General features: G+C 39.2%; 3 protein-coding genes across 5 annotated transcripts; 1 reads left to right on the top strand and 2 right to left on the bottom strand.

The window, feature by feature from the left end:
* Positions 1-1,171: 1,171 nt before the first annotated feature.
* Positions 1,172-5,945, top strand: ormdl1 (ORMDL sphingolipid biosynthesis regulator 1). 2 transcript variants are annotated; one of them, XM_049593950.1, is made up of 4 exons: positions 1,172-1,306; positions 2,486-2,665; positions 4,299-4,450; positions 5,645-5,945. In XM_049593950.1, exons 2-4 carry the CDS (start codon positions 2,492-2,494, stop codon positions 5,778-5,780), a joined length of 462 nt encoding a protein of 153 aa, XP_049449907.1. In that variant the 5' UTR covers positions 1,172-1,306; positions 2,486-2,491; the 3' UTR covers positions 5,781-5,945. The 2 variants fall into 2 exon arrangements, with proteins under 2 accessions (XP_049449907.1, XP_049449908.1); XM_049593951.1 differs by lacking the exon at positions 1,172-1,306 and adding an exon at positions 1,334-1,484.
* Positions 5,946-6,719: 774 nt separating this feature from the next.
* adat3 (adenosine deaminase tRNA specific 3) lies at positions 6,720-17,386 on the bottom strand. 2 transcript variants are annotated; one of them, XM_049593945.1, is made up of 3 exons: positions 17,316-17,362; positions 11,197-11,281; positions 6,720-9,353 (listed from the first exon to the last, which is right to left on the bottom strand). In XM_049593945.1, exon 3 carries the CDS (start codon positions 9,336-9,338, stop codon positions 8,286-8,288), a length of 1,053 nt encoding a protein of 350 aa, XP_049449902.1. In that variant the 5' UTR covers positions 9,339-9,353; positions 11,197-11,281; positions 17,316-17,362; the 3' UTR covers positions 6,720-8,285. The 2 variants fall into 2 exon arrangements, with proteins under 2 accessions (XP_049449902.1, XP_049449903.1); XM_049593946.1 differs by lacking the exon at positions 11,197-11,281 and having other exon boundaries at positions 17,316-17,386.
* Positions 11,276-17,405, bottom strand: alkbh6 (alkB homolog 6). The gene is made up of 2 exons (XM_049593947.1): positions 17,316-17,405; positions 11,276-12,574 (listed from the first exon to the last, which is right to left on the bottom strand). Exons 1-2 carry the CDS (start codon positions 17,326-17,328, stop codon positions 11,865-11,867), a joined length of 723 nt encoding a protein of 240 aa, XP_049449904.1. The 5' UTR covers positions 17,329-17,405; the 3' UTR covers positions 11,276-11,864.
* Positions 17,406-17,628: the final 223 nt, after the last annotated feature.

Here is a 17,628-nt window from a genome sequence, read left to right as displayed (position 1 = left end):
AAAGAAGGAAAAATGAAATAAATGATAAAAAGTAATATAAATTTAAAATACTGTCTCATGAGTTTATATGTAATTTATCAAACATATAGTTTATCAAACATATAGTTCTTTTTATTGCGTTTTTATTCTTGTGGCGCCTTATTGCTGTGCCATATTGTAATAGTGCTTGATAGAAAAATTAAAAATCTGTTTTAGTGTTCACCCACCTCTTGTTGTTATGTGGATATTTCCCATTAATAAAATCAGTGGTATAAAAAAAACAATAAGTAAACAATCTTTTTGCACTTCATTACTTTCAAAACACATAAAAAATGTCTTTATTCTGCAATCAAGTTGCTTACTCAGTTTTTCTTCTCATATAAAGTCAAACATCCACCCAAAATATTCTGGTATACATACAGTGATAAATGGCAGATTGTTCTTCTTCTAATTCACAGAAGGTACAAGAAAATTCAGTATAAAGTGTGAATCTCTTCATTGCCTTTTTTGCTGGATATATTTGATGCACGATTTTAAAAGAAACCTCTATAACTTTACTATTAAGACAGAATTTGTCACCCACAAGCCAAACATTCTGCCAATTAATTTCATCATGAAGTGAAGCCTTAGATAATCTTACTGAGTTATAGTTTGTATGTGATTCCTGATGTGTTTATTTGGATATTCATTTTTGATAACATCAGCTTCCTCAACGAATATACATCTATTAGGGACAGTTCTCTTTTTATCAGAGGAGGGGGCTGGGGTTTGACTTTATTTTATTTATTTATTGACCCTCCCTGAAGCTACAGAAGATTTCCTTGAGCCTCCCTGAGTGACTGAGGGATATGCATGTCTGTCCCTCCACTGTGAATTAGTTGTGAGATCTTAAAAACGTCTTCTTTGATGTTTGAAAGTTTAAGGAAAATCCTGGAGTTGAAAAAAAGCCTTGACATTTAACTATTGTTGTGCATGTGGTTAGTTTATTTTTGGCAAAAATCTAAATGAGCCATGTACAGTAAAGGGGTTTTGAGAAAATACAACTATTTTCAGCTTAGATTTGGATATGTTTTTTTCTGGTTGAAGTGTTTGCTCCACATCATGTGCTCAAGGGTCATCTAAAATTTAATAATCCAATGCAGCCTGACAGATGAATTCAGGGCATAAAATGCCCCGAAGACATGGCTTGAAACCACGTCTACTTCCGCTCAGGTCAGTCTACGACGTGCAGACTGCGCTCGTGAATTGCACACAACAACAAGGAGATAAACCATTTCTCTCCATAGCAGTTTGTTTCCATAAATACCTCTACTGCTCGCTACTACCTGTAAGTTTTACATCGCTTGGTGTGTGGGAGTCTATTGCTACACTTTTAACCATATAACATTTGTTAATCACGTAATGACGCTGAACAACTTGGTTGAGACTAGTGGTGGTTTGGTCCGGGCTATGTACTGGAGACGAAAACATGTCCAAGGGACGTCTCGTGTGTACCCATCTTCTTGGTAAGGCGAGATAGACTTTCAGGTATAGATAAAAACAGTTTACATTTAGTCGCCAAGAGGTGTTATCCGTTTGATTTAATGTAATTGTTAAAGTAAAGGTAACGTTATTTTAACAGTCATGCAGTTTGCTATTGCTACGAAAAGAAATCAGCGAATAGTCTAAATCAGTGACAGTGGCTGAGCACCAAAGCACGTATTATTTGTAACGTTAACGTCATGTAACTTAAGTCAAATATTGTCTAATGATTGCAACCAGTTGTCAGTCCTTCCTGTCGTTGCAGATTTAGGCTTTCTACAAGAAATCGTCTCGTCATCAGTTATATTATCAGACTGTATGTATTCATCACTTTATGTGTCAACTTTGAATCTTTTCGACTGATGTGAGCACTAATATCCCAAATGTTGCAGATAGCTTCATGTTACACTGGGGTGATTGAAGACAGTCATTTGGCTTCTGCGATGTTGGACTAAGACTTGGTCGAAAGTCATCATAAGATAGTCTTCTCATCCACAGCAAGATTTTAAACAGTTGTCAGTTGTCAAAATGTAATCTGGCTGGTAAACAATCACATTAACAGCTTAATGTTGCATTGGGCCTTTTTGGGAATGTGGAGCAAAGTCATCAGTTCCTTTAGTGACTGCACTTTAGGCTCATTTCGTTGTCTTTAATCCACTGTACAGCTAGAAATGTGCCAGAGGGTAAAGTTCAGTAAGATTACACAAGGTGTCGGGTTTTTTTTGTTATCACATTTAGACCTGCAGGGAGAACAAAGTGCTACAAGGGCATTTAGGCAACAAGATTTGTTTCTTCAATAAATCTTCACCATCCAGAAAACTGTAAATGATGAAGGTCTGCTCTCCTCTGCACAGAAGGTATTTGCAGAGTATATCTGACATGTTCAGGGCTCCATGAAAGTGTTAGTGTTATTACCATGGGGGTACAACTGTGGCACAGAAATACATACTGATTTGTGAATATCTGTATTGTTTTGTGTTCACAGACCAGAATGAATGTGGGTGTGGCACACAGTGAGGTGAACCCAAATACTCGGGTTATGAACAGTCGAGGGATCTGGTTGACCTATGCCCTTGGTGTTGGAATACTTCACATTGTGCTCTTGAGCATACCCTTCTTCAGCGTGCCAGTGGTGTGGACTCTAACTAACGTTATACACAACTTTGTAAGTTACACTGTAAAACTGTCACTGCTTCCCACCATGCCAAACATAATAACTAGGCCATTCAGATTATTGTTCTCCGGAATGGTCAATATTTTTGATTTAAGGGTGTGAAAGAAGATATTTTGAATACCACAAAGTCAGTTGTAGCCTCACAAGCCAAACGAATTGCTTAACACGCCAGTGTCTGTTACGTTCTGCCTGGCCCTGTGCTTGTGTGTGCTTGTTAAAATATGCTCTATTTTGGGAGGCTGTTTTTGTGGCAGCCCGACGCATGACCTATTATGATAATTTCCCCAGTCCACATTAGGTCTGTAGACAAAACTGACCTTTCATTGTTACGTGGCTGGCCTCAAATAGTAGACACAAAGTCGATCTGTGTGACATCATCAAGCAGTGCAAGCTCGAAGTGCAAGCAGTTTACGAGGATTGTGTATCACAGCCAATACGGAAGGCTATTAACAGTAAGGGCTAAGGTCAACTATAGCCTATTGTTTTCTACACAATACAACTGCAGTGTGCTGATTATGCCTTGGCTGTATGTCAGCATTTTAGTTCTCTTTCTCTTCCATCTTTAATGCAGGTTTTCCATTTAAAGCTGCATTCTTGTGTTTTGACATAGAGGCATGTAATTGGTGTCATTCCCAAGATAGCTGACTTCTCAATAAATCTGTGTTGTTTCTATTGAGATTCTTCTGCCTGCACTTTCTGCCTTTTAGGAAAATTCCAGTTATTCCTGTGGTCTTAGACAGTCAAAAACTATCAGTAAAGATGAACAACTCTTTCCCAAATCCAAAAACTAGGGTGCTAAACCTCAAATTTGTGATGTCATATGGTATAACATCTGGAGCTGCTCCACGGATAGTAAATTGGGAAAATTGTTATTATTGATACTGAGAGCACTAAGGGGAATGTTCTGTATTTATTGGTCCATTTTCTGTTGCAAGAGAGAACCTTGAGAACCCTACAGTTGAATAAAGCTCACTTGGGTATAGACAAATCACAGTGATGTCACCCTAACAGCAACAATCACTTCTGAGTAGTCAACTGGAGATTGATTTCTGTTGCCGAGATATGTAAAATCTGCATTTCTGTTGTCATTTTCAGCCATAACTGCAGTGTTTTAGGATATATAGGTCAGCATGGTGGTAGATCATGTTAATATATTGACTGAACTTTCCTAGATCATGGAAAAAAACACATTTGAATTCTTAATGTAGGTGGTGTTCCCCACTGACAGATAATTGAATTTCCCCTAGGGGATGAATAAAGTTATTCTTATTCTTCTTTAAACGCTGTGCAGCTCAGATACCAAAAGTCATTGTTCTCTTTCTTCTTGCTAGTTTGTCAAACAAGAGGAAAAGTAAACGCAGAGTTTTATACTACAGCCAGAAGCTCAACACAATGTATTTGCAAAAAATCCCTAAACCTGTTTTAGAAGAAATGGTCTAACTCCTTTTTCACACTTTTATTCCCATATATTGTGAACATCAGTCATAACCTACAGTATTATCTAAGTTATCATGGAGAAAATGATGAAAGATGGAAACAGAAACTCCATTTAATCAGTCTGCTATGGTGTTGTTATTTACAAACTGCAATCACTGCTTTACTGGCTATGTTTTTGTCTCCACAGGGAATGTATGTCTTTATGCATGCAGTGAAAGGCACACCTTTCGAGACACCTGACCAAGGAAAAGCCAGACTTCTTACACATTGGGAACAGCTTGACTACGGCGTGCAGTTCACTTCATCTAGAAAGTTTTTCACCATCTCCCCAATCATTCTGTATGTATTAGATATCATGTAATTCTGTCTTTGCACTGATTTAGACATGGATATGGAGAAGTAAAACTTAATAGTTTTATCCAATCCTGGGTCTTTCCCACAGACTACCAGACAGAAAGGAAAGCATTTTATCATCATTAGATATGGTGATTGTGACAGCAGCATTTAAGGGTAACTCAACCTGGACTCTGTTTTCCCATATGTTTGTGTCTAAGTGACTAATGGGAACAACAGCTTTTGATACTGGTCCAGTATTGAGCGAGAAGGCAGCAGTCTGCAGCAACGAAACAGGCTGCAATGTAACCACTTGGGGCAATTGTGCATCAATAATTTACATCCAATGAAAGTCTTTGTTTTTGCCACTGACAGCCTTAGATTATTATTGTAAGTGTCCGACAACATTGTGGAAAGGATCTTTACAGTGACAGATTTTTGTGTTAAAGAGTAAACTAATTTTTGTGTGACTTGAAACAACCCTCAAGTTGCTATGGACAAATACACCAGACTCCATTTAAATAAACAGTAATTTTAGCATGAATAAAGCCAGCATATTCTCACATCTAACTGGATGAATAAGGTTTTATTCCAACCAAACCAGAGTTTGAGATTGTCAGAACAGTGGAAAGACGAACCAAGATGGCTTTTGTGATTTTTGTTTTGTTTTTGCAGACTTCTAATAAAGTGTGTTTTTTGATGATAAAATCACTGTTTATTTAAATGGAGTCTGGTGGGTTTGGCGATGGCGATTGCGAGGCTGTTTCTGGTTAAACAAAAAGGATCTGGTTTTTTTGTTTTTTTTTTAACAAACAGGTCTATCTCAGTAGGGATCCTTTCCAAGATGTTGTCAGAAACTTAGAAAAACAATCGGAGCCTGTCACTGACAAGTAGCTTAGTGGAAGTAAATCTACAGTGCACAGTTGCCCCAAGTGGTTACATTGCAGCATGCATTGCTGCTGCCAGCTGCAGTCATCTCACTCAAAATTGGACCAGTTTCAAGAACTGTTATTGCCATTAGTCACTTAGACACAAAAACATGAGAAAATTGGGCCCAGGTTAAAAAATACCGAAGTTACCCTTTAACTGTTGTGTAACTGTCATTGAAACTGAAATTTATATGAATCCTCTCATTGCCTATTTCTTGTATCAAGAGGGATTTTTTTTTTTGTAACGAACCCATCTGTTTTGCTTCCACAGATACTTCTTGGCAAGTTTCTACACAAAGTATGACACAGCACACTTTGTCATAAACACTGCCTCACTTTTGAGCGTCCTGATCCCCAAGCTGCCACAACTACACGGAGTGAGGATTTTCGGCATCAACAAGTATTAAGTTATTGTAAATGCTGTGCCTCATAGCAACAGAAGTTAATTCCTGTGTAGTCTGTACCGCTGATGTGTGTACTAAGTCATACAGTTTATGTAAACGTCACAGTCGTCATTTAGATATCAGGTTTAAGATGAAATGTTTAAAACAAAAAAAAAAAAGCAGGTTTAGGTCTGTAGATGACAGGATGCCATATGCATAACTAACTTATGTGAATATTTAATGATGTATTTTTGGCCTGCATAGACCTGGGCTGGCCCAGGCATCAGTGAGGCTTTTGGTTAATTTCTTTTCTTTGCCCTTAATTCACATGGCAACACAAATTGTGTATGAGTCTGTTTCTAGCCACAAAGATGTCCCAAATGTATTTTTCAAAGATGTTTACTTCCTAAGGGTAGGGCCTTGTGGCTCACTGTTTATTGGTACACTCTCATTTTGTATTGGGTGTCAATCCTCTTCGTGCTGAGCGAAGAATGGAATCATACTCTTTATTTGCACGATTTCCTTGGTATGTGAATCATTTCTTGTTTGTAACTCAATCAAAACAGGGCAGGCTTTTTTTCATTGTACAGTTTTTTTTGGTGAATGTTATGCCCTGTGTGTTAAAGAACAAGTCCTGTGTGTAGAAATGAGACAAAATACTGTTGTCTGATTAAGTGTTTACTGAGGGAGGTCTATCCTGTCTCTGTGATCAACTTACATTCATGTAGCTGCTCTCTTTAGATCATGACTTTTGCTACCATCAAAGCAGCTAGTCCTGCTTTGTTTGGTCATAGCCCATAGCTCTTGATATTTCTTGTTCTTAATCTTATTAAAATGTTTGTGCCCTCAAAGTGTTTCATCTGTTGTGGCAGTGCATTGCATAGTTCCCAATGATAAGGGAGTATCAGGAATGTAATGAGACTTTTTGGGTTTGTTCCACAAAGGAAAAGTTACATAATTTGAGGATTTTATCAGATTATTAAGTCATTTTACACATGGTGTTCTTTAAAGTTGAATACAAAACATATTTTACAGCCAATTTTGACCTGAGAAGTAAGACTGACAGTCCTTGCAATATAAGAAAAGGCATCACACCCGCCTGACCTGGGAGTTTGACATACAGTAAAATATATGTAATGATGGAGTATTACAATAAATTGCACAGGACTAACACAAAGCTTTGAAACAATCACATAAATGCATAACAATGCCATGTAACTTAAGTTGTACACAATGTAGAATGAAAAATTTGACATGCTTTGTAAGTTGCTGGTTAATGTCAGATTTCACATAATCTTTGAAGGTACAGTATGAGATTCTGGAGAAAGATTTTAGATTAATTCCCAGGTCATCAAATACCAACACTTTGGCCCAATTCCATTCCTTATTTTTACCCCTGTTGCGAGTGCCCCTTTGCATTTCTGCCTTTTTGCCTTACAGAGTTACAAGGGCATAGTGATATAATAAAAAAAGTGTCATGCACAAATCAGCTATAACAAGGTAATGATGGCTAGCTACCGAGACATCAGCATACTACTAGCATTTTTTGCATGAATTTTTTGCTGAAAAAAGGACCACAATAGCCAGAGCCTACATTGAAATTATATTAAACTAATATAATACAGTGTTTATGGGAATATTAAATCTTCAAGAAAATACAGTTATGGGTTTTGTTTTGTAATTAAGCGGCCATCTTGCTGATGATTTTTTAACAGTTGAGTGTGTTTGAAAAAACTCTGTTTGGAAACCCATGTAGCTCTAACATTTTACCCTACCCCTTGCCTAAACAGAATGGAGTAATTCTAGGAGGTGAGAATGCATCTGACACAGAGACAATCTGCTTTTGTGAGCTACATGTGTGAAAGGGAAACTCTAGACAATGTATGGTGTATGAGAAATCTTATCTTTCTTCAGATTGCATACTGCACCTTTAAAGAACAAGGACACAAAGTTAATAGCAGAGGCACTCCATCTGCCATCCTGGACCAGCTCTTCCAAGACTCCAACCTTGATACATTAAACTTAAAACAGAATCTTCGCAAGTTAACATTTGCTGTTTTATCACAAGTTGAACTGTATTTCTACTGGTGTGACTGACATCCCCTGCAGGTTAATGTGACAGAACAATGCTTAGTTTTTGTTTGAGCTGGTAGGTGGTAACAACTGTAAATGTGAAAACTTCAACACAAAGAAGCAGCAGCTATTAAAGAAGGGGGATAATGCAGCTAAAAACTGAATGTAAAGGAATAACAGTTCAGTTCATTAAGCTATTTACAAAAGATTTTATATTTATATGTAAAAAATGCTCCCTCATCTGAACCTATGAACTAAAACTCTTACAAAACTTTTTTTTTTAAATTCTTCCAGTAAGCCTGTGAATTAAAGGTCACTGTCAAACAGCTGTGAGAAAGTCAGCACTATGGTGGGAACCTCTTTATTGGCTTTCATCAACACACATGCTCTCGATACAATGACCAATGGATTAAAAACTTTATTTAAAAAAATGCTCACATAAAACATCATTTTTAACTATTTTTTCGGTAAACTCTCTCTTTTGATGTGGCTTTCCAGACCGTTGAGATCGTAACACTGCTTATCCAACACTCCTTTATAAACCTCAAAGTGATGGTTCAAATCTTTCTGTGAGTGGATTTTATATTTGGTCCCTAAGGCCCCGTCTGCAGAGGCAGTCCCATAGAAGACACGACCTATCCGGGAGTGTACAAGTGCCATGGCACACATAACACAAGGTTCTCGGGTCACGTAAAGGTCATACCCAGTGCATATGTATGGTTGAGAGCCCACCTCTGCATCAGGAATGCTTTGAAGAGTGTCTGAGTTTGGTGAAGTAAATCGGCATGCAGAGTATCTGTCAAAAGAATAACATCCTCCCCCTTGGCTCCGAGCCACGAGGTCAATGCAGACCATGACTGCGTGATGAAGAGGATGGTCACCTCTGCAGTCATGGCCTACTGCAATGATTTTTTCCGTTGCTGGGTCGACCACCACAGCCCCCACTGCCTCCATTCCTAACTCATTCCCTGCAGTAGCAGCAGTCAAAGCAGACATCATGTACATTTGCATACTGGCTTTCTGAGGCCGACTGAATAGCTCTCCTCGCAGGGCGACAGTCACCTGTTTGTCCTCATGAAAGGAGGTGGGCCAGTGTTTGCTCGCAAGCTCAAACTGAGGTCGAGTCAAGGGGGGACGTGCAGGGACCTTTACTACAAAAGGCTCACCTAATCCGTCACATCTGACTCCACCTGAGGGGAGCAGAGAGTCAATGCTGACCACCTTCACATCTGGTGCCTCACTGACGAGGCACACGAGGACTTCCAGAGGATGAGGGCTGCCTTTCTCCTTCACTGCCCGCACCCTCTTGATGTGCTGGAGGCCATTCAGTGGGTAGAGGCTGCTCAGCTCCCGGATAAGTCGAGATGTCTCTTTCTTGTTGACAATGGGTGCAGCGAATGCCTCTATCAGCTTGACGTCTTGTGACTGCTCATCTGACAGTACAGGATAAGCAACCCAGGAGTCAGTGTCACATACAGAGCCTTTCCGGCGTTTCGTCTGTGGTTCCATTGTTTTCGTGTTCCCCTGTGAAATATGATTTCACACCAGAGTGAAACGATGTCAGTGCATTTTCAGGACAGAGCACATGAGGCCAAGACTTTCAGTTGTGCAGGACAGAAACTAAGCTCAGTTTATATGATACAACAGCCCAAAATACCTGCTGCTTTGCATTATTATATAAATGTATATATTTTTTTAGCAAAGTCAAGCTGGCAGGAGGTGTATAGGTAGATTTTCTATTTCAAAACACTGAGATCCAACTTCAAAGATAACAGTGAACTTGTAATTAACCATATACTCTGTTTAAAATGACACACAAGATTTACTATTTAATACATTTTTAGTTTCTGATAGTATATTATTCAGGCATGAAGTATAGCACTAGTTTTTTGAATATGTTTTTCTGACCTCTACAATAAAATGCAACATTTTGTATCCATGTGAGCTGAAATGTGGATTTGAATTACAGTACCTGCATGCTTAGTGTTAAAGTAAAGTAGATTTATAGAAGAGCCCAATCGATACTGGATTTTTGTGGCCAATATTGACATTTATGCCCAAGAGTTTTAAAAAACAAATCTTATAATATACTGGTCATTAAGAAACCCTAAATTTGGTTATTAAAAAGCTGTGACCAACATATGTATTCAGCAAGGCAACTGAGAGTTGAAAAACATAATTGTCTTTGGCATTTCTGTACACCATAACTTTTGGGCACCCCTGGTCAAAATTTTGTTTACTGTGACTAGTTAAGTGAGTAGAAAATGAACTGATTTCCAAAAAGCATGAATTTGGCAGTGAGGACACAGGAAAGGTTTTCTTCTGATGACTCTACCATGAAGATCATAATTGTACAGGTGTCACTGCACAGTAGAACAGTGCACCACCATTCCAGAGTCTGATAAATCTTCCTGCAGGTCTTTTGCAGTCAAACAGGGGTTTTGATTTGCCTTTCCTAACAATTCTATGAGCAGCTCTGTCAGAAAGTTTTCTTGTTCTTTTAGACCTCAACTTGTCCTCCACAGTTCCTGTTAACTGCCATTTCTTAATTACATTATGAACTGAGGAAACAGCTGCCTGAAAAGACTTTGCTATTTTCTTACAACCTTCTCCTGCTTTGTGGACATCAGTTATTTCAGTTTTCAGAGTGCTAGGCAGCTGTTTAGAGGAGCCCATGGCTGTTGATTATTGGGACAAGGTTTTGGGAGTCAGAATATTTATAAAGCTTTGAAATTTGCATCACGTGGCCTTTTCTAATGATGACTGTGAACAAGCCATAGTCCTAATTGGTTGGACTTGTTTGGAGCTATTAAATAAATTCATAAATAAACAATGCATACACAAAACAAGACCAATAATAACTTTATATCCACTTTATGTATATAGTGCTCAGACATGAAGCTGATGAATCAACAAAAACTCATTCCAATTTAATTATCAAATAATGCCTACAATCATTCCTCAAATGAAAAATTATAAACAAATTTAAGACACCATTCTCCCTTCAAATACTTAATATATGAATCCATAACTTAAAGGTCCAGAGTGTAACATTTAGGGGGGAGTTAGTGGCATCTAGTGGTGAAGATTGCAGATGGCAACCAGCCTACACTTATCATGGTTAGAATTCTTTCAATGTTCTTTGTTCAGGAGGTTTTTAGCATGTGCCAAATTATCCGCAGAGGTCTCTTCCTCTCCAAAACAAACAGACCAGGTGATTTATACTGCTAAAACACCAAATGATGCAGTTTCTTGTTACAAATCAGTGTTGCTTCTACACTGTTTGGCACATCACAGACATGCTACTAGCACAGCACCTGCTAATGTGTGCTCACTTGTTTTCTCCGTTAATTTTACATGTGCTCACCTTATTTCTGATCCAGATGTTCAGGAAGTTTTTACTGCAAGCTGAATTATCCGCAGAGGTCTCTTCCACTCCAAAACAAACAGACCTGGTGATTTAAACCAGTAAAAACACTGAATAAAGTAGGTTTGTGATTAAAAAAAAAAAAAGTTTTTCCAATACTGCATGTTGCTGAGGTGCTGCTAATTACGGTGATGGACCAGAAAACAACAAAATACAAATGGTCCTATCTAAAGCCAGTGTTTGGTTTATCTATTCTGGGCTACTGTAGAAACACTGCAGTGCAACATGACAGACTCCATGGACAAGGACCCGCTCTCTATGTAGGTTTAAACGGCTCATTCTAAGGTGATGAATACACTAGGAAAAACATACTTATTATATTACATTCAATTTCTGCCGATATATCCCCCTAAATCCTACACAGTGGACCTAAAAACAATTTCTACTTGGAACCCTCTGAGTATTGTCACCTTTGATAATGTCCAGCAGTGAGATCACTTGAGGCAGCACAGATATTTCACAAAGCAGGAGGTGATCCTTTATAGACACATGCGAAATATACTTTATAAAGCAGCCTGAATATCTTTTTGTTATTATGCTGGATGTTGTCAGTGGCAAATACAGCATGTATTGCCATATCAAACAATAGGTCAACATGCATTCTGTCTTCATTTCCTCCCCAGCATAAGCTTTGTCTTCAAAACTTTGGGCACATGTCGTATGGTCAGTGACACTCTGGTGCCTCGGGTCAATGTCTCTCCTGGCAAGGCCCCAGCGGCAGACAGGTTCACCACCTTGTCAGTTAGCGTGTCCTGGCCACGGGGCAGGATGCCATGAAGGAGACGCTGGTACATTTCATCCTGCAGGATCAGAAGACTGCGTGGCTTCACCAGCAGGGAGAAGAGAAAGCGGTTTTCCTCTGTCTGTGGCACATCATCTTCCTGGCTGCTGACAGGCGTGTAGAAGTCCAGGAGGGTGTGAGAGCCCAGGCTGATGGTGGTGACAGTAGGGTGGTACAGAGGGCCGTCTTCATGAGGCATAATCCCTTCCCCTTGTTTATACTCATTCACCAACACATGATTGGCTGTTTTTCCACTGAATGCACCCAGAGAGGAAATTTTATCACAGTATCTCTGGAGCCAGTCAGGAATCTTTTCTGCTAGCATGCCTTTAGGACACGGTAACCCTCCCCAGTTCTGAAGCCTTCTGCCTGACAGCTGGGTCCATTTAGTTTTGGGAGACTTGTACACCTGTTGCAGAAGGTAGGACTCTTCATCTTCCGATATGAAATCTGGGATGTAATGCACTGTTGGAGGGGCATCATTTACGACAAACTGCTTCAATTCTTCCAAAATACAAGCTGGGTGTTCCATGCCTCCTTTAGAAAAGTCAACATGAAATGCTTGTTAAAACCCAACTCAAAAAAGTGCTAAAGCTAACCTCCACAGAGAGTTAGGTGTACGACAACCATGTTTGATAACAACTGTAAAACTGACTGACTCTACATCTAAACAATTAACTGTTAAACATACAGGTCAGGTAATCTAAGGACGTCCCTTATCATGCTGGGAGCATTAACAACTTTCTGCTCCTTCCAACCCCTTGTGCATACTGTATGCAACAAACCAAAAATATGTCAAACAGATTGGATGATCTATTACAAGTTCACTGACACATATACTGGTTTGTTCCTTTGTCATAAAAGGGATAGCTACTTTTTGAAGTGGGGGTGTATGAGGTACTTATGGCCAGTGTATTACGTACACCCCCATTTTGGAGAAGCAGGCTTAAGTTCAACACAGAGGCTAAGCAATATACTGCTGAGGATAAGGGCTATCACCGCAACATATTTTAGCCACGTAAAAAAGTCCCACCTGAAAAAATTAATATATACATGTATGCTTATGCTATATTGAGAGTATTTTCACAGGACGAGCCTGTTCCATCGGAACAATTAAAAGGCTTTGTTCAGATTCACCAAAGTCACACAATAACACAAATAAAATAACTGCTAGTAACAGACCAAAAGCGACTGTGTTCAGCAATGTTAAATCACTGTTTTTCTTGATGGAGCCTGGCTTTAAAGACAGCATTACAATGACATATTTTTACCTTTGGAAATAAACTGATATGTATATTTATAGGTGGGACTGATTTAAGGTGGCTAGAATACTTTTTGTCGCTGACTCCTCCACAGCAGTTGATTGCTTAGCTTCTATGTTGGACTCCAGCCTGCTTCTCCAAACTGGGGGCGTGCTGACTGACATGGACTGTTTGTAATATACTATCTTTGAAAATCTGAACTGTCCCTGTAAACACTCCAGTCTGCAAGAGAAAATTCAGAAATGGTTACATCACATACAAATGTATGTAATTTTGCCTAAAATGTTGTGTTACTTAGGAACTTTCTGGTGGTAGAAATGGTTTTGACTCTGCTCCTAGTCTAAAACAATACCAAAAATAAGCGTGAAACAGCTGGATTGAATGGTGAGTCTTTCTATTAATCCTTTAAATAACCATTGCCCGATGATGCCTCGACGTAACGTTACAAGAAAAATGTTAATATGCTGTATTTCAACTGTACCTAAGATTATATTATGTTGCCTTTATATAACACTGATTGTTTTAGCAAATATCTCAGCAACTCTGCCAGCTTTGTCAACAATACACTACTTTGTTCCTGAGTTAGGGACTTGTCAGAGGTATGGGGTGTGACTTTATTTTATTTTATTTAATCTTGAGCCCCCCTGAACAAACAAACATTTTTCCTTGAGCCTCCCCGAGTGACTGGAGAAAAATTCATGACCTTGCCTCCACAATAAATTAGATATTAGATGTTTTTAAACCTAGTCTTTGATGACTGGAAGTTAAAGGTGAAGACAAAATCCTGGAGTTGAAAAAAGCCTCGTTTTTCCCTCTTGTCATGCGTGTTGGTTAGTTAGTACAAAAGGTTTATTAGTGGCCAAATTTTAATTGAAATGTAGAATAAAGTGATTTTGAAGAACAATCACTACTTTAAGATCAGATCTGGTTATGTTTTTTATGATGGAAGCATTTGTTGCACATGAGGTTTCCAAGGACTGTTGGAAATTCAATGATAATTTGCAAATGTGAAGATTGCTCTTTTTGGAGCATATTGTACCCCGCTGTAAACTGCCCACTTGTGGCCCTCCTATCGGAAGACCAACATGCAAAGACTTAATGAGGTCTTAATGGAGGACTGCTTCTTAAGCTTCCACAATGGTGCAATGCCAGCCAAATGTTTGTAAATGTTGATGTGCCTACCTGCCCTGGTTTCATACAAAATCTTATATATCGATATATGTACAGGCCCTCTGTCTATAGACGGAATCGCCTTGTTGTTTGCATTTACTTCCGGGTAGAAAACCGGCGCGTCAGTTTAATGAAGACGAGCGAGAGGTAAGCTACATATATCATCGTTTAGAATAATTTGATGTTTGTAAAGTCTATAAAACAAATGATTGAACAAACATTACTACTTCTGTGTGCATGCTTTTGTAAGTAGTCATGGTTATCGTAGATTAGCTGAGCTAACGGTTAACTCGTATTTATGAGGTAGTTATAAATATCCATGTATTGGACAGGAGGAAGCTTAGCAGGGTCAGTAAACCACCCATCACTGATATTATAGGGGTCTGGAAGTGGCACAATGGCATCTCCAACATGGAGCTGCAATTTCTCTTTATAAAGATTATAATCTGATGTGTCTAAACCAACAGCATAGGTGGACAACTGACTCATCTTTCCTTTGCTCTTGATGGTCCTGCCTGTCTTGTGCATCTTGTTACTTACTCCTGCTTCTTCTCACCTTCCTCTTCTTATTTACTCCTGCCTCTTTTTTAAATATTGTCTCTTCTTACAATTCTTATTTATCCCTTCTTCCTCTCATCTTCTTACTTCTGCCTCTTATTTACTCAAGCTTCTTCTCATCTTCCTCCTCTCTGCCTGTCTTACCCTGGTTCAATACTTTTTCTGTAGAGGTGAATAACGTGAAAATCATGAATGAAAAACTGTTCAACAATCGCCATTTCCAACATTTTGTTTATTAAAGCAGATCGTCAACATCAAAACACCACTTGTTACATTGCTGGCTAGAGGCTGGTTTGCGAGGCTACTGGCACTACTGTGTAGCTAACTTTGACAGCTAACCGTTAGCTCAGCTAATCTACAATAACCATGACTAATTACAAAAACAAGCACACAGAAGTAGTAATGTTTGATCAATCATTGGTTTTATTCTAAACGATGATATATATATAGCTTACCTCTCGTTCGCCTCGCTCATCTTCATTCAAGTGACGCGCCGGTTTTCTACCCGGAAGTAAATGTAAACAACAAGGCGATTCCGTCTATAATCAAAGACATAATGTCTTATATCGTATTTTTGTACATAGATGATTGTCTGTTTTTTGTGTGTGGTACACTTTCTCTGTGTCCTTAATAAAGTAATTATTATATTGTTATTATTTCTGATTTTACAGTTTCTGGCTATGATAAATGCTGTAGGTGTGGAAGGCATATTTTCTTTGAAAGTCAGCTGTAAAATAAACACAAAATACAACCATTTAAATTTGTGTGCACCTGCTTTGAACCTTACCAACGTTTACAAAATTACTTAAAGGGCCAGTGTGTAAAATGGGTTGAAAACAGTGACATCAGTGGTCAAATTCTAGATTGCAGGGCTCACTCGCTCACCCCTCCTGTCGGGTAAATGACGGTGGCCCCGTAGGGACAAAAAGCCTTGCGCACGAGTTTTTCAGGAGAAGGTCTATCTAGCGACGAGGTGAACATTTATTTAGAAATCTAAACCATGTTACGATATTGTAAAGAATCCCTCATGAGCAAGAGACCAGAGGAGCGTTTGGGAAAAGGCCCGTTTATTTGAGCACTCCAAAAACTCCAGTAACACTCCAGGGGGTAAAAGACTCTGTCCCAAACTCTGACTCTTCTGGCGTAACGCACACACTCCATAACTTTACACACATACTCGTTTACCATACCGAGTGGGTGTCCCCCCCCTCTGCTCCATCAACCTCCAGCCTGCACACTGACTGACAGTGTAGCCGGTAAACAGTGCTCAGCTGTTTATTTAGCCTAGCAATATCTCCGGACTATAGTAGCTGCAATGGACGACTTTGAACGCGATTTTGAAGAGTTTCTTGTAGCGGACACAGACCCAGAGCCATACCTGTTTGAGCCGGAGCATACAGATGAGGAACTCCATGTGTTTGATGCTGAGCGGGTGAGAAGAGAGGCTGAATGCACAGAATGGGATTCGGTGCTACCATTGTTGGGGAGATATATCATCAGGAGGAAAGCGCCGCAGAGAGTACATCACAAGGAGTGAAGTTGCGTCTTCTTTTCCTCACAGATGATGGTTCGGGTTCATTCTCTCCTGTTGCGTGGTAAGTGTGGTCCATTTGCAAACTTTATAACTAAAAAAACTTTTCACTACTCTCTATCGACGAACTACTAACACTCTGTGCTGTTTCCTCCTCCTTCTTCCTTCCTTCCGCTGTCTTCGTTGGTTTATTTATACACGCGAAACGCGTTCTCTGGCTGGCTGGATTGTCCGCTCGGGCTGCCTTACATACATGGCGGCGCAAGATGGCGATCTCTCTAAAGCAAGGCCCTTGCTATATCTATATCTATATATATATCTATATATATATATATATATATATATATATAAAAGCATAATTATAAGGCTCCGAAAACCAAACGAATTTTATTATATAGCGATTATACACTTGTATAAACATATTAATGGGTAGAATATTCAGATTCAGATTCAGATTGACAATAAACCATGCCAAATATTACACACTGGCCCTTTAACATTCCTGCCCTTTTTTTTTGCACCATCCCCTCTCCCCATGAGTAACGAACAGTCCCTTGTCGTGCGGTTTTTATCACATGTTCCGCATTTCTGGTGCTCGTGAAGGCAGCACAACCCACTACGTGGGACAGGCAAAGACGGTGGGACAGGCTTATAATGTTAAACAGCGCCATTTTTCTAACACACAGCACAGCCCGCTACACACAGAAACATAAAAACGGAACGTTTTACATTTGAAGTGACACAACATCAAGTTTACCTTTTTGCGACATCCAAAGTTTGATAAAAAAAAAAACACTGTTTGGTCAGAAAGCTCAGTCAACCGCTCGACTCCATGCTTATAGTATTGTGCAGCTGACTAAAATGTCCCCTAAACGGAAGCGTATCAGTTTTGGACCGATGCTTCATTCTCTGAATGATTTTGTCAAATTGTAAGGTATTCGAAAGTATAAAAACGACAGGTAAATTATGATTTTTCCCCAATATTTTTGTTGGTGTCTAACGTTGATGTGTGTGCTTAATCTAAATTAACAAACTTGCCGGTGCACGGAATTATTTACATGTGACGCAGG

The sequence above is a fragment of the Epinephelus fuscoguttatus genome, linkage group LG13 (assembly GCF_011397635.1).
Source record: "Epinephelus fuscoguttatus linkage group LG13, E.fuscoguttatus.final_Chr_v1".
NCBI classification, from domain to species: Eukaryota; Metazoa; Chordata; class Actinopteri; order Perciformes; family Serranidae; genus Epinephelus; species Epinephelus fuscoguttatus.
The sequence above is the reverse complement of the archived record's forward strand: the minus strand, read 5'-3'. Positions and strand labels throughout refer to the sequence as shown.